This window comes from Hemitrygon akajei, chromosome 8 (genome assembly GCF_048418815.1).
Source record: "Hemitrygon akajei chromosome 8, sHemAka1.3, whole genome shotgun sequence".
Lineage (NCBI taxonomy): Eukaryota > Metazoa > Chordata > Chondrichthyes > Myliobatiformes > Dasyatidae > Hemitrygon > Hemitrygon akajei.
The window spans coordinates 69,227,748-69,245,173 of NC_133131.1; the positions used below are offsets into that span (position 1 = coordinate 69,227,748).

The 17,426-nt window shown below is 45.2% G+C and overlaps 1 protein-coding gene across 1 annotated transcript in view; it reads left to right on the plus strand.

Annotated features, from left to right (window-relative positions):
- LOC140731960 (peptidyl-prolyl cis-trans isomerase FKBP5-like) overlaps window positions 1-17,426 on the plus strand; it is a 266,947-nt gene that overhangs the window by 192,412 nt on the left and 57,109 nt on the right. The window contains exon 4 of the mRNA XM_073053970.1: window positions 3,927-4,047. Within this exon, the coding sequence (XP_072910071.1) occupies window positions 3,927-4,047 (121 nt within the window). The remainder of the gene's footprint in view (window positions 1-3,926; window positions 4,048-17,426) is intronic.

The following is a 17,426-nucleotide window of genomic DNA, read 5'->3' on the forward strand; positions in this document are numbered from 1 at the left end:
AATATATATATACTTCTGAGCATAAGTTACAGGTTTTATTATTATGTATCACAATTCACTGCTGCCACATAACAACAAAGTTAATGGCCTATGCCAGTCTGATTCGGATTCCTCTATCTCTCCATCAAACTGAGAAGAAGCTCAGCCTTGTCCCACCAGCTCACATTCCAATAACGTGAAGAGAATTCTGGACATGTGCATGGATAATAGGGCAATGCGGGGCTATGGTTGATGAGAGTAGGCAGTTTAAATGGTTTAGGCATGGACTAAATGGGCCAAAGGGCCTGTTTCTGTGATGTACTTCTCCATGACTGAATAAGTTAACTGCTTCTTGCCACCTAACCTGCCAAGTGTCTGTCTATTTTGGAATTCCAGCATCTGGTGTTTTTCTTTTCATAGTCCTGTACTCCTACTGATTAAAACAGACTCATGGGTTTTGATGAAAGGATCTTGAGCTACTGAATTTGTTGGCATACATGTAATGAAAAAAAAACTGGGACTGTTGACACACAATGCAAAGACAAAAAGAGGTCCGTGGAGAGAGATGGACAGTCAATATTTTGGGACCCTTCTTCTAGACCAGTTTCCACGTCTTGTGCCAATATTTAAGTCAGAAGCGGGAATCTGTGAAGCAAGTTTTTGGCCAGTGGGAGTATTATAGATGTGTTTCATGGGAGAGGCCAATAGCTGTTGGGGCAGGTGACTTGAGTCACTGCATTCTATTGGATCAGGGCCAAGTCACCTCCAGGGGTAGTGACAGGCAACTCAGGGCTACGGGGATACCGCTGGAGAATGGCACAGATATCAAAGAACAGCCAAGCCCCTGGGGTCATAGTGATGTCAATTAAAGAGCTGCTGACCCAAGGCTCCAGTGCCCTGACCACCCCATTTCCATGTGCAGCCCCACCCCTCACCCCCTTTACATCCCCCAGGACTGACCGTGTGGAGTTTTCATGCTCTCCTGTAGGTTGCATGGGATGTTCTGGTTTCCTCCCACATTGCAAGAAGGTGCAATTTGGTTGGTTAATTCACACCTGTAAATTATTTTGCATAACATGGGAGTCCTTGGCAGTGTCTAAAGAGCAGATAAGGTGGGAATCTGGGTAGAATGAAGTGGCCGAGGGTAGGACTGGTGTAAATGGGTGTGAATGGTCAGTATGTATTGAGTGTGAATGGTCAGTGTGGATTGGTGTGAATGGTCAATGTGGATTGGGTGTGAAAGGTCAGTGTGGATTGGGTGTGAACGGTCAGTGTGGATTGGGCGTGAGTGGTGAGTGTGGATTGGGGTGAATGGCCAGTGTGGATTGTGTGTGAATGGTCAGTGTGGATTGGGTGTGAGTGGTCAGTGTGGATTGGGTGTGAATGGTCATTGTGGATTGGGTGTGAGTGGTGAGTGTGGATTGGGTGTGAATGGTCAGTGTGGATTGGGTTTGAATGGTCAGTGTGGATTGGGTGTGAGTGGTGAGTGTGGATTGGGTGTCAGTGGTGAGTATGGATTGGGTGTGAATGGTCAGTGTGGATTGGGCGTGAGTGGTGAGTGTGGATTGGGTGTGAATGGTCAATGTGGATTGGGTGTGAGTGGTGAGTATGGATTGGGCGTGAGTGGTGAGTGTGGATTGGGTGTGAATGGTCAGTGTGGATTGGGTGTGAGTGGTGAGTGTGGATTGGGTGTGAGTGGTGAGTATGGATTGGGTGTGAAAGGTCAGTGTGGATTGTGTGTGAGTGGTGAGTGTGGATTGGGTGTGAGTGGTGAGTGTGGATTGGGTGTGAGTGGTGAGTATGGATTGGGTGTGAATGGTCAGTGTGGATTGGGTTTGAATGGTCAGTGTGGATTGGGCGTGAGTGGTGAGTGTGGATTGGGTGTGAGTGGTGAGTATGGATTGGGTGTGAATGGTCAGTATGTATTGAGTGTGAGTGGTCAGTGTGGATTGTGTGTGAGTGGTGAGTGTGGATTGGGTGTGAATGGTCAGTGTGGATTGGGTGTGAATGGTCAGTGTGGATTGTGTGTGAGTGGTCAGTATGTATTGAGTGTGAGTGGTCAGTGTGGATTGTGTGTGAGTGGTGAGTATGGATTGGGTGTGAATGGTCAGTGTGGATTGGGTTTGAATGGTCAGTGTGGATTGGGTTTGAATGGTCAGTGTGGATTGGGCGTGAGTGGTGAGTGTGGATTGGGTGTGAGTGGTGAGTACGGATTGGGTGTGAATGGTCAGTGTGGATTGGGCGTGAATGGTCAGTGTGGATTGGGCATGAATGGTCAGTGGATTGGGTGTGAGTGGTGAGTGTGGATTGGGCGTGAATGGTCAGTGTGGATTGGGCGTGAGTGGTGAGTGTGGATTGGGCGTGAATGGTTAGTGGATTGGGTGTGAATGGTCAGTGTGGATTGGGTGTGAGTGGTCAGTGTGGATTGTGTGTGAATGGTCAGTATGGATTGGGTGTGAGTGGTGAGTGTGGATTGGGTGTGAATGGTGAGTGTGGATTGGGTGTGAATGGTCAGTGTGGATTGGGTGTGAATGGTCATTGTGGATTGGGTGTGAATGGTCAGTGTGGATTGGGGGTGAACGGTCAGTGTGTATTGGGTGTGAGTGGTGAGTGTGGATTGGGTGTGAATGGTCATTGTGGATTGGGGGTGAACGGTCAGTGTGTATTGGGTGTGAGTGGTCAGTGTGTATTGGGTGTGAGTGGTCAGTGTGGATTGGGTGTGAATGGTCAGTGTGGATTGGGTGTGAATGGTCATTGTGGATTGGGTGTGAACGGTCAGTGTGGATTGGGTGTGAGTGGTCAGTGTGGATTGGGTGTGAATGGTCATTGTGGATTGGGGGTGAACGGTCAGTGTGTATTGGGTGTGAGTGGTCAGTGTGGATTGGGTGTGAATGGTCAGTGTGGATTGGGTGTGAACAGTCAGTGTGGATTGGGTGTGAGTGGTCAGTGTGGATTGGGTGTGAACGGTCAGTGTGTATTGGGTGTGAGTGGTCAGTGTGGATTGGGTGTGAGTGGTCAGTGTGGATTGGGTGTGAATGGTCAGTGTGGATTGGGTGTGAATGGTCAGTGTGGATTGGGGGTGAACGGTCAGTGTGTATTGGGTGTGAGTGGTGAGTGTGGATTGGGTGTGAATGGTCATTGTGGATTGGGTGTGAATGGTCAGTGTGGATTGGGTGTGAATGGTCATTGTGGATTGGGTGTGAATGGTCAGTGTGGATTGGGTGTGAATGGTCATTGTGGATTGGGGGTGAACGGTCAGTGTGTATTGGGTGTGAGTGGTCAGTGTGGATTGGGTGTGAATGGTCAGTGTGGATTGGGTGTGAATGGTCATTGTGGATTGGGTGTGAACGGTCAGTGTGGATTGGGTGTGAATGATCAGTGTGGATTGGGTGTGAACGGTCAGTGTGGATTGGGTGTGAGTGGTCAGTGTGGATCGGACTTTTCTTGGGGATTCAGGGTGAGAGTATTACATGAAGGTGAATGGAAGATTGGGTCAATAGACCGTAGAGGAAGGGTGACAGTTTGGATTTACGTCTCTGCCAAAGCAGATGTAAGCTGCTCCTCCTTGCCTCCGCTTACCTGCAGGTCACCGTTGGGTATGGTGTAGCACCTGGCTATCCCCCCCCCCATCATGGTCACATGATTCTGTGGGGGCAGATAGTGGATGGTAGCTGGTGCATATCAGAAGTCCTGGTAATGCAACCACTGACACTCGGCTGATCAGTATTGATAATGGCTGGGGTCACCCGTCTTGTAAAGGCACCATCCAGAAAAGGGGAATGGTAAATGACTGCTGTAGAATAACCATGATCACTTATGTCATACAACACGACACATAATGAACGAGCGAGTAAACTTTGAAGCCAGTTATCAGAATGTTCACAGCTGCTGACCAGCTGCCAAATACTGGTGTGTTTCATCTTTAACAGAGATTTCTTTAAATCCAGATTGAACTGTTGGATTTCAAGGGAGAAGATTTAACAGATTGTGAAGACAGAGGCATCATCCGTAGGATTAAGAAGAAAGGGCAGGGTTATTCCTGCCCCAATGAAGGAGCTACGGTGGAAGGTAGATTCTGCAACACCGTGCTGAGCGGGAAAGTTTGTCCTTTCCAATCCTGAGTACACTTCACATTACACGACTCACACTTCACAAAGGTCAAGGTTCAGATCAGTAAATGGAGGTGGGGCAGAAGGGGCAGCTGATGCTGGGATGTGGAGCAGCAAACTGGGAGCAGAGGGAGCCCTGCGTCGCCACCGGAAGTGGAAAGGGGAGGTGCAGGGCGGAAAGGGTAGAAGGCAAGTGATAAGACAGGGCTCTGAGGTGGTTGGTGGGTTTAGGAGGAATGCAAGACGAATAGTCAGCCTTTCTTCACTGTTCATAAGGACTGAATTCTAGCTCTGCATTTAAACTTTCAGTAGGTTTCAAAGGTACGTTTAATGTCAGATAAATACATCCTAAAACTCTTCTTCCCAAACATCCACGAAAACAGAGGAGTGCCCCAAAGGATGAATGGCCGTTAAATGTTAGAACCCCAAAGCTCCCCCCACAACTCCCCCACCTTCGCATAAATAGTAGCAAAGAAACAACTCCACCCCTGCCACAGCAAAAATCATCGGCACCCCTGCCCACCGAGCACTCAATCGTGCAGCAAAGCATCAACAAAGACACGGACTTGCAGAACCCCAAAGACTACTCGTTCACTCGGTAATTCGACATACCACAGGCTCTCTCTCTCTCTCTCTCTCTCTCCCTCATAAGGGAAAAAGAAGCGTCTTCATTTTCACAGTGACAGGGGAGACATGACAAACAACTCGTTGATTTATGGTATTAAAAGTCTGTTGCTTGACTTTTTCCGAGCTCTGTGCCTAAAGGTCTCGGGTCTCTGGGCACACAGCCAGCTCACTGCTTACAATCTTCCATTTCCCACGGCCCATCAGTCAGTGACAGCACCACCAGCCTTGAATCCAACCACCTCCAGAGCCACCAAAATCCGGCACCCTGAAGGCGCCGTAGTCATCCAGGCCACATCCTTGGCATATCGAAAAGCCGCCGGTCGTGAGGCCCTGAAAGCGGGTCCCATTTCCACAAGGAACCAAAGTCAGAGTGTAACTCCAGGTCAGGGTCTTCAAAAGAGCCCTGAAAGGAGAAAAAAGAGAGATCAAGGATGGAAATAAAGCTGTTCCCGAAGATGCAAGCAAAGGAGTTGCCATTAGGCGCCATCATACCAAGCTCCGCCCCATCGGAGAATTTATTATAATACCATGGAAAACCTGAAACGTGTGGTTTAACATCCAATAATCCGGAAAATCAACCAGTGGGACCACAGGTGGCCCCTGTGTGCCAGATCAGAGTCAGGTTTACTCTCACTGGCATTTCATGGAATTTGTTGTTATGCAGAAGGAAAACAAAATAATAAAAACTGTAAATCACAGTGATCGCAACGTGATTGAATTCACGCTGGAATTTGAGAGGGAGAAGCATAACTCACGTGTATCAGTATAGCAGTGGACTGAAGGGAATTCCAGAGGCATGAGAGGGGAGCTTGCCCAGGTGGATTGGAGGAGGGTACTGGCAGGGATGACGGCAGAGCAGAGATGGTTGAAGTTTCTGGGGATGGCTCACAAGGTGCAGGATAGATATATCCCACAGAGGAAGAAGTTCTCAAATGGCAGGGGTACCCCACCGTGGCTGACAAGGGAAGTTAAGGACTGCATAAAAGCCAAGGAAAGGGCATATAAGGTAGCAAAAGTGAGTGGGAAGCTGGATGATTGGGAAGCTTTTAAAATTCAATAAAAGGCAACAAAAATACAGCTCTAAGAAGGGAAAAGATGAAATATGAGAGCAAACTAGCCAATAATATAAAGCAGGATACCAAAAGTTTTCTCAGTTATATAAAGAGTAAGAGGAAGGTGTGAGTTGATATTGGACCACTGGAAAATGATGCTGGTGAGGTAGTAATGGGGGACAAAGAAATGGCAGATGAGCTTAATGGGTACTTTGTGTCTGTCTTCACTGTGGAGGACACTAGCAGTGTGCCAGAGGCCTGTGAGTGTCAGGGAGCAGGGGTGAGTGCCATTGCTAATACAAAGCGAAAAATGCTCGACAAACTCAAAGGTCTTAAGGTGGACAAATCACCTGGGCCAGAGGGACTACATCCCAGAGTCCTGAGAGAGGCTGCTAAATAGATAATGGATACATTGGACATATTCTTTGAGGAATCACTTGATTCTGGCATGGTCCTGGAAGACTGGAAGATTGCAAATGTCTCTCTAATCTTTAAGAAGGGAGGGTGGCAGAAGAAAGGAAATTACAGGCTAGTTAGCCTAACCTCAGTGGTTGGGAAAGTGTTGGAGTCAATTATTAAGGATGAGGTTTCGGGGTATGTGGAAACTAATGATAAAATAAGTCAAAGTCAGCATGGTTTCTGCAAAGGGAAATCTTGCCTGATAGATCTGTTCGAGTTCTTTGAGGAAGTAACAAGCTGGGTGGATGAAGGAAAGGCAGTAGATGTCATTTATTTGGATTTTCAGAAGGCATTTGATAAGGTGCCACACATGAGGCTGCTTAGCAAGATAAAATCCTGTGGTGTTACAGGAAAGATACTGGCATGGATAGAGGAATGGCTGACAGGCAGGAGGCAGCAAGTAGGAATAAAGGGGCCCTTTTCTGGTTGGCTGCCAGTGTCTAATGGTGTTCTTCAGGGGTCAGTACTGGGATCACTACTTTTCAGATTGTTTGTCAGTGATTTAGATAATGGAATTGATGGCTTTGTGGCAAAGTTTGCAGATGATACGAAGATAGGTGGAGGGGTAGACAGTGCTGAGGAAGCAATGGGATTGCAGTAGGACTTAGACAAATTTGGAAGAATGGACCAAAAAGTGGCAGATGGAGTACAGTGTTGGGAAATGTATGATGGTGCATTTTGATAAAAGGAACAATAGTGCAGACTATTATCTAAATGGGGAGAAGGTTCAAACATCAGAGGTGCAGAGGGACCTCGTGCAAGACTGGAAGAAGGTTAAGTTACAGGTTGAGTCTGTGGTAAAGAAGGCAAATGTAAAGTTGACATTTATTTCAAGGAGAATAGAATATAAAAGCAAGGAGATAATGCTGAGACTTTATAAGACACTAGTCAGGACACATTTGGAATATTGTCAACAGTTTTGGGCTCCATATCTTAGAAAGGATGTGTTGTCATTGGAGAGAGTCCAGGGGAGGTTCACAAGGATAATTCCAGGAATTAAGGGGTTAACATATGAAGAGCGTTTGGCACCTTTGGGCCTGTACTCACTGGGGTTTAGAAGAATGTCGGGGGATCTCATTGAAACCTACAGACTGTCGAAAGGACTAGATACAGTGGATCTGGAAAGTATGTTTCCTGTGGTGGGGGTATCCAGAACTAGAGGGCGCAGCCTCAAAATTAAGGGGCAACCCTTTAGGACAGAGGTAAGGAGGAATTTTTTCAGCCAGAGAGTAGTGAATCTGTGGAATGCTCTGCCACAGACTGCGGTGGAGGCCAAGTCCATGGGTATATTTAAGGTGGAAGTTGATCGTTTCCTGATCAGTCAGGGCATCAAAGGATATGGCGAGAAGGCAGGTGTATGGGGTTGAGTGGGATCCTGGATCAGTCATGATGGAATGGGGGAGCAAACTCAATGGGCTGAATGGCCTAATTCTGCTCCTATATCTTATGGTCTAAGTGATTTCTGAATTGTGTGCCTTCAGGCTCATGTACCTCCTCTCTGACAGTAGTAATGGGAAGATAATACAGTTGTACTATCAGAGGAACAGAAGAGGAGGATGCTGGGGCCTTTGAAGGTTCTATGTAAATTATTCGGATGTGGGTGCAGGAGACGTGCAAGCTCACAGATGACATGAAGATTGGTGGAGTTGTTGACAGTGTAGAGGGCAGCCTTAGACTCCAGGGTGATATCGATGGGTTGATTACATAGGCGGAGAAATGAGTGAGGAAGTTTAATCCTGAGATTCGTTTTGGGTGCACTAATGCAGCTGGGACGTAGAGCATGATATTTAAAAGGTAGGGTTGCAGGAAGTTTATGAAGTGCACAGAGACCTCAGTGTGCAGGTCCAAAGATCTTTGAAGGTAGAAGTGCAAGGAGATAATGTGGCTAAGAAGGCCTGTGAGATATTGGCCATCGTTAGTTAGAGCATTGAGTCAGGAGCAGGGAGGTTGTGCTCCATCTTTATAAAACATTGGGGTACTGCATGCAATTCTAGTCACCCTGTGAGGAAGGATGTGACAGTGCTGGAGAAGGTACAGAGGAGATTCACCATGATATTGCCTGAGAAAGAATCTGAGGAGAAATGGGGATGCTAGGTCTGTTTTCTCCAGAATGGAGGAAGTTGAGAGTGGGCATAGCTGTGATACATAAGTTATGAGGGACACAGCTAGAGGAAAAAGTTCCCCTTATCCGATGGGAATAAGACTAGAGAACGTGGATTCAGAGTACACTGTTAAAGATTTAGAGGGCGTGGGAGAGCAAAAAGTACCTGCAACAGACCGCCAGAGGGAGTGATGGAAGCAGAGTCACTCAGTAAAATAGCACAGCCCACAAGCCAGGAGATGGAGTTAGTACCGATGGGTGCCCGCTGGTCAGCATGGATGTGTTGGGCTGCCTGGCCTGTTTCCGTGCTCGTTGACTTCGACTATAACCCTGTTCAATAGACAAGAAAAACAGTTTCTGATGGTACGTGACTGAGCTATTGAGAATTATTTTACCAGTGCACACTAGCGTATGAATTATTTTACCAGTGCACACTAGCGTATGAAGTATTTTACCAGTGCACACAGGCGTATGAATTATTTTACCAGTGCACACTAGCGTATGAATTATTTTACCAGTGCACACTAGCATATGAAGTATTTTACAAGTGCACACTGGCGTATGAATTACTTCACCAGTGCACACAGGCATATGAAGTATTTTACCAGTGCACACTGGCATATGAATTATTTTACCAGTGCATACAGGCGTATGAATTATTTTACCAGTGCACACTGGCGTATGAATTACTTCACCAGTGCACACAGGCATATGAAGTATTTTACCAGTGCACACTGTCGTATGAATTATTTTACCAGTGCACACAGGCCTATGAATTATTTTACCAGTGCACACTGGCGTATGAATTACTTCACCAGTGCACACAGGCATATGAAGTATTTTACCAGTGCACACTGGCGTATGAATTATTTTACCAGTGCACACAGGCCTATGAATTATTTTACCAGTGCACACTGGCGTATGAATTACTTCACCAGTGCACACAGGCATATGAAGTATTTTACCAGTGCACACTGGCGTATGAATTATTTTACCAGTGCACACAGGCCTATGAATTATTTTACCAGTGCACACTGGCGTATGAATTACTTCACCAGTGCACACAGGCATATGAAGTATTTTACCAGTGCACACTGGCGTATGAATTATTTTACCAGTGCACACAGGCCTATGAATTATTTTACCAGTGCACACTGGCGTATGAATTACTTCACCAGTGCACACAGGCATATGAATTATTTTACCAGTGCACACTGGCGTATGAATTATTTTACCAGTGCACACAGGCCTGTGAATTATTTTACCAGTGCACACTGGCATATGAATTACTTCACCAGTGCACACAGGCATATGAAGTATTTTACCAGTGCACACTGGCGTATGAATTATTTTACCAGTGCACACTGGCGTATGAATTCCTTCACCAGTGCACACAGGCATATGAAGTATTTTACCAGTGCACACTGGCGTATGAATTATTTTACCGGTGCACACAGGCCTATGAATTATTTTACCAGTGCACACTGGCGTATGAATTACTTCACCAGTGCACACAGGCATATGAAGTATTTTACCAGTGCACACTGGCATATGAATTATTTTACCAGTGCATACAGGCGTATGAATTATTTTACCAGTGCACACTGGCGTATGAATTACTTCACCAGTGCACACAGGCATATGAAGTATTTTACCAGTGCACACTGGCGTATGAATTATTTTACCAGTGCACACAGGCCTATGAATTATTTTACCAGTGCACACTGGCGTATGAATTACTTCACCAGTGCACACATGCATATGAAGTATTTTACCAGTGCACACTGGCGTATGAATTATTTTACCAGTGCATACAGGCGTATGAATTATTTTACCAGTGCACGCTAGCGTATGAATTATTTTACCAGTGCACACAGGCATATGAAGTATTTTACCAGTGCACACTAGCGTATGAATTATTTTACCAGTGCACACTGGCGTATGAATTATTTTACCAGTGCACACTGGCGTATGAATTATTTTACCAGTGCACACAGGCGTATGAATTATTTTACCAGTGCACACTAGCGTATGAAGTATTTTACCAGTGCACACAGGCATATGAATTATTTTACCAGTGCACACTAGCGTATGAATTATTTTACCAGTGCACACTGGCGTATGAATTATTTTACCAGTGCACACTAGCGTATGAATTATTTTACCAGTGCACACTGGCGTATGAATTATTTTACCAGTGCACACTGGCGTATGAAGTATTTTACCAGTGCACACAGGCGTATGAATTATTTTACCAGTGCACACTAGCGTATGAATTACTTTACCAGTGCACACTAGCGTATGAATTATTTTACCAGTGCACACTGGTGTATGAATTATTTTACCAGTGCACACGGGCGTATGAATTATTTTACCAGTGCACACTAGCGTATGAATTACTTTACCAGTGCACACAGGTGTATGAATTATTTTACCAGTGCATGCTAGCGTATGAATTATTTTACCAGTGCACACAGGCATATGAATTACTTTACCAGTGCACACAGGCGTATGAATACTGTGTGTCATTCAGCCCCTCGAGTGTGTCCACCATCAATTAGACCACAGGTTTTTTTCTTGAAGCCTTGGCCTAGCAATCCCTTGCCACAAAAAGCAGTGCTGCACAGTTGCAAAAGGAACTAAAGGGGTAAAGGTGTGCTCACTTCCAGGTCTTTTAATCCTTGGTGAAATTCTATTAATATCTATTTATCTGTCTATTCTTTTATTTATTTATCACAATCCTCAGATTTAATCCTAGCCTAATCATGGGACAATTCATCACGGGCCTCCTTCATCTTTCAACAACTTTCCGCACTTAAAACAGACTTCTAATAGGAATTTACCTACACATACTGTCACAACCATGGATTCGGCAGTAGATACGGCAATTCAGTCATAAATATGCATGTGTCAGTGAATTATTATTTCATTGTGACGGTATTTAACTCCATTCATTCCATCATAGTATTTATAGAGACTTGGACACAGCAACGCTTCGCTGTCTGTTTGCTTTCTGCCTTGCCTGAGAAACTGGACTGTCAAGTCAACTGAATCTGAAGATGAGCGGTATTTGTTTTACTCTTAGTTGTTCTTTTCAGTTGCAGTGTCGGCTTCGTTTTCCATCTGAGTTTTAGTTAACGGCCCTGTCTGGCCCAGCGTTTGTTGTTTTCTTTCCCTTTGACACTGTTTGTATTAAAGTCTGTGAACCATCGACATGCTTCAGTGTCTCTCCCTCTGCACTTGGGCCATATCCAGGTGACACATACCTATCATATTAGGACTACAGATATTGAGGGCATCACAGTCATTGGGGGACTATTTCAGAGGAGGCATAGAACACCCAAACACTCATGCTCATAACCAGACCTCTCCAAGGAGCATTGAATCTGCAGGTAATGATTGCAGTCCGTGAAGTTGTATCCAGCTCACATAAAGTCTGACGTAAAGGCCAGCTTCACTCTCAGCACCTGAACTTCAAAATAATTCCAGAGTATGGATGATGATCTATGGAGCTTGTTGCTTGCTGTTATATACCTTGCCAATGGTCCATACACAAGAAAGGATGGCTTCACTTACATGCTCTTCAAGAGCAGATGGGGTTCATCATCTGTGATTGGCAGCTCATCTAGGAGAAGGAAAACACTAATCTCCGCTGCCTTGCGGCTATTCCTGCTCATGGGGAAGCTTTGGGATTAAACCCTGAGGAAAACCCCGGAGCTGGAGTCCCATAAGGCAGTCCTATATTGAGTTCAACGCTGACTGGCGACTCCAGAGACACCGCCAGTGCCAAACGTTATCGGTCTCTGCCAGTCCTTTGGATTCATCACCTGCGTGGAGAGGGGGAGCCTGCTGTTTGGGCAACAGCTTGCTCTCCACATCACACTGCCCTGGCGCGCGAGTCATATAGACAGTTGGGATGCAACATCCATGCTCAACCCAACAGAGGGCCTCAACAAGAACAGTAAAGATTGTCAGTGGAGAATTGGTGTCAAACACCAGATATCTATAGACTAAACTCACCTGGTATTATTCCTTACAGGTACCTCCGTGGGAACCTTGTGCCAGGAGCTCCTAGCAGGACTTCTGGCATATCACCATAGCCCGTTATGTGAAGAACATCCCTTGTGTAGACCTTGGTGCCCACCAACGTGCCCAGATTCCTCCCTGGGACATTGACAGCTCTCTCGTTCCCGCCTCTACCATCACTGTAGTAGCTGGTTTTGGTGTAGTAACAGGTGGCTGTACTTTGTTCCTTGTATGCTGCATGTGCAACATGATTTGGCCTTTAGATGCACACTTGGATATGCAGTAAATGGAGGGATTTTGAGCACATGTCGTTGACATAAAGGTTAGAGGTGTTGTGGACAGTGTGGAGGGCTGTCTGAGGTTACAGCAGGACATTGATAGGATGCAAAACTGGGCTGAGAAGTGGCGGATGGAGTTCAACCCAGATAAGTGAGAGGTGGTGCATTTTAGTAGGTCAAAAATGATGGCAGAATATAGTATTAATGGTAAGACTCTTGGCAGTGTGGAGGATCAGAGGCATGTTGGGGACCGAGTCCATAGGACACTCTCAGCTGCTGCACAGGTTGACTCTGTGGTTAAGAAGGCATACGGTGTATTGGCCTTCATCAACCATGGGATTGAGTTTAAGAGCCGAGAGGTAATGTTGCAGCTATATAGGACTCTGGTCAGACCCTTCTCGGAGTACTGTGCTCAGTTCTGGTCACCTCACTACAGGGAGGAAGTGGAAACCATAGAAAGGGTGCAGAGGAGATTTACAAGGATGTTGTCTAGATTGGGGAGCATGCCTTATGACAATAGCTTGAGTGAACTCGGCCTTTTCTCCTTGGAGTGATGGAGGATGAGATGTGAGCTGATAGAGATGTATAAGATGATGAGAGGCATTGATCATATGGATAGTCAGAGGCTTTTTCCCAGGGCTGAAATGGCTAACATGAGAGGGCACAGGTCTAAGACACTGGGGAGTAGGTACAGAGGAGATGTCAGGGGTAAGTTTTTTTTACGCAGAGAGTGGTGAGTGTGTGGAATGGGCTGCTGGCGACAGTAGTGGAGGAGGATACGATAGGGTCTTTTAAGAGACTCCTCGACAGGTACATGGAGCTTAGAAAAATAGAGGGCTATGGGTAACCCTAGGTAATTTCTAAGGTAAGGACATGTACAGCACAGCTTTGTGGGCCGAAGGGCCTGCATTGTGCTGTAGGTTTTCTAGGTTTCTATGTGTTGAACAAGCGAGTTAATTTAATCTCAGCCAGCACCGATATTGCGGGCTGAAGGGCCTGTTACTGTGATGTACTGCTCCATGTTGTCTGTTGAATTCAAGGCCAATTTGTGATGTCACAATGGAAGAGGTTTCCTGCTATCATCGTCTTACCTGAGCCGACTCTCACCTTCCCTTCTCCCTGCCCCCTCCTCCTCAACACTCATCGACCTCCTCCCCAGCAAAACAGTTTAATTCTCAGTGTGAGGTGGTGCCTGTTTGGTTTGCGATTCAATTTCCCGCCGAGATCTTGACTAGCTCTTACAACTGGGTGAGTGGGAGGAGAACAAGGAGCAGCCAAGCGATATGACTCATGACACTTTGTTTTACAGGGAGATCATGTTTGTGTTGCCTGAAAGCTGAGAAAGTCTCGGTGTGAGAATGGGTGAACGTGGTATGCCATTAACAAATTCCTCCCTAGCACCAATCATCCTCGTCCGTGTCCAGTTGCATGATTACATAACCGAAGTCCTGCTGAAAGAGATTCCCTTGTGAAACACAAGGCTCGCAATAGGCCTGAGCCAGTGGAATGACTGATAATTTGTTTTTAAATTAAGATTAAACAGTATAAACAATGGAAGCTAATACAGGACTTCTGTTGTTTCTTTGATGGATATTATTTTGCTTACTCCACAGGAGTGGGTGATTTAAGTCAGAATGTACAGAATGTTCTGTTTAGGAGCTTTATTCCAGACTCCCTGGCAATCTCCCTCAGTACAGTGTGTTCCGGCCAAGCAAGTACCTCCAGGCAAACTTAAACTTGCTAAAATGAGGATTAGAGAACTTGTACAAATAAAAGCTGTGTTCTACTTTCTTCGTTGCTACATTCAGCTTTGTTGTAGGAAGAGGTGATCTGTTGAGTGTGCAGTAATGCTCTGTTCCCTGACGCTCAAACTACTGAAACTTACTACATAAAATACCCATTAAAATTGTTCACCCCCCCCCCCCGGAAGTTTTCATGTTTTATTGTTTTACAGCATTGAATCACAGTCCATTTAATTTGGTTTCTTTTGACACTGATCAACAGAAAAAGACTCTTTTGTGACTAAATGAAATCAGATTTCTACAGTGATCTAAACTAATTACAAATATAAAACACAAAATAATTAATAGCATAAGTATTCACCCCCTTTGAGTCAGTATTTGTAAATGTACCTTTGGTAGCAATTACAGACTTGAGTCTGTGTGGATAGGTCTCTATCAGCTTTACACATCTGGACACTACAGATTCTCACCATTCTTCTTTACAAAGCTGCTCAAGCTCTGTCAGATTGCATGGGGATTGTGAGTGAACAGCCCTTTTCAAGTCCAACCACAATCCAATCAAATTGTCAATTGGATTGAGGTCTGGACTTTGACTTGGCCACTCCAGGACATGAACTTTGTTGTTCTTAAGCCATTCCTGTGTAGCTTTGGCATTATGCTTGGGGTCATTGTCTTGCTGGAAAACAAATTTTCTCCCAAGTCACAGTTCTCTTGCAGACTGCATCAGGTTTTCCTCCAGAATTTCCCTGTATTTTACTGCATTTACCCTCCACCTTCACAAGCCTTCCAGGGCCTGCTGCAGTGAAGGTGATCTCCATTTAACTAATTAAGTGACTTTGAAAACCAATTGGCTGCAGCAGTGATGTTTTGGTGTGTCATATCAAAGGGGGGAAGTTGAATACTTATGCAATCAATTATTTGGTGTTTTATATTTGTAATTAATTTAGATCACTTCGTAGAGATCACTATGACACAAAAGAGTCTTTTTTTCTGTTGATCAATGCCACAAACACCAAATTAAATCCATTGTGATTCAATATTATAAAACAATAAAACATGAAAAATTCCAAGGGGGGTGAATGGAGAGGGTTCAGAGAAGATTCACGAGAATGATTCCAGGGATGAAAGGGTTACCGTATGAGGAACGTCTGGCAGCTCCTGGGCTGTATTCCTTGGAGTTCAGGAATCTCATAGAAACATTCCGAATGTTAAAAGGCCTGAACAGATTAGATATGGCAAAGTTATTTCTCATGGTAGGGGATTCTAGGACAAGAGGGCATGACTTCAGGATTTTAGAACTGAGATGAGAAATTACTTTAGTCAGAGGGTGGTAAATCTGTGGAATTTGTTGCCACGAGCAGCTGTGGAGGCCAAGTCATTGGGTGTATTTAAGGCAGAGATAGATAGGTTCTTGATCAGCCAGGGCATCAAAGGGTATGGGGAGAAGGCAGGGTAGTGGGAATGACTGGAAGAATTGGATCAGCCCATGATTGAATGGTGGAGCAGACTCAATGGGCTGAATAGCCTACTTCTGCTCCTATAGCTTATGGTCTTACGGTCTAATACTTTTTATAGGTGCTGTACCTTAGAACATAGAAGACTGAGAGGAAATTTGACAGAGGTATATAAAATTATGAGGGGTATAAATCAGGTAAATGTAAAGAGGATTTTTCCACTGAGGTTGGGTGGAAGTACAACCAGAGGTCATGGGTTAAGGGTGAAAGGTGAAGAGTTTAAGGGAACATGAGGGGAAACCTCTTCACTCAGAGAGCTGTGATAGTGTGGAATGAGCTGCCAACACAAGTAGTGTATGTGAGCTCGATTTCAGTATTTAAGCAAAGTTTGAATAGGTACATGGATAGCAGGATTATGGGGGGCTATGGTTGGCAGTTTAAATGGTTTTAGCATGGACTAGATGGGCCAAAGGGTCAGTTTTTGTGCTGTACTCCTCTGTGACTCAATGGCTCAAAGTATTTTGTTTGACCAAGCAGGACCCCTCTCCCAACACACCAATGGAACCCCTCCTCCACATCCCACTATCTGACGTCTTCACCCTCACTCGTGGGAAAGGACCTTCCAGATTTGGTCTTCCAGCAATGGCTTCCTGTTGAAGGGAACAGTGCCCATCTCATCATCACTGAAAGTGGCATAGGCAGACAAGAACTTTAATGAATACTTGCCTTAATACAGCTGCACTTTTCACCATGTTTTATAGGCAGTCTCGGGGTTACAACGTTGCGTTCTTGAGAACTCATCGTAAGGTGAGCTCTTCTTCGGTCAAAATGAGAGAGGATCACAGAACTTGACTCGACAAAGGATGCTCGGCAGTCGTGGCAGGGTTTGAACACCATCCCCTCTTACAGAGTTAAATCAAGCGACAAAGTCAACAGCGGGGCTTCGCTTCCAGATGGGCTCAACACCTTCCATGCTCACTTTTACCATCAAAGCATAGAGGGACCATCACAAACCCCCACGTCCCTTTCAACCATCAGCTCTTGAACCAAAGGGGGCAACTTTACAAAACTTCACTTGCCTCATTGCTGAAATGTTCCCACAACCTTTGGGCTCACTTTCAAAAACTCTTCATCTCATGTTCTCGATATGCATTCCTTACTTACTTATTATTATTATTATTTCCTCTTTTATTTGTATTCACACAGTTTGTAGTCATCTGCACGCCAGTTGAATGCTCAAGTTGGGCAGTCTTTCCTTAATTCTGCTATGGTTATTATTTTACAGATGTATTGAGTATGTCCAGAATATCAGGGTTGTATATGGTGACATATATGTACCTTGATAATAAATTTACTTTGAACTTTGAAATTGCTGACACCAGTGAGTGAGCAGCTGCGGAATGAACCGCTATAAATGCACTCACTGACTCAGTGAGTCTTCTCGACATTCCTGACTCTGTTTGACCAAACTCAAGCAAAAAAGCATCGGCACCCTCCACCGAGCACTCAATCGTGCAGCAAAGCACCAACAAAGACACGGACTTGCAGAACCCCAAAGACTACTCGTTCACTCGGTAATTCGACATACCACAGGCTCTC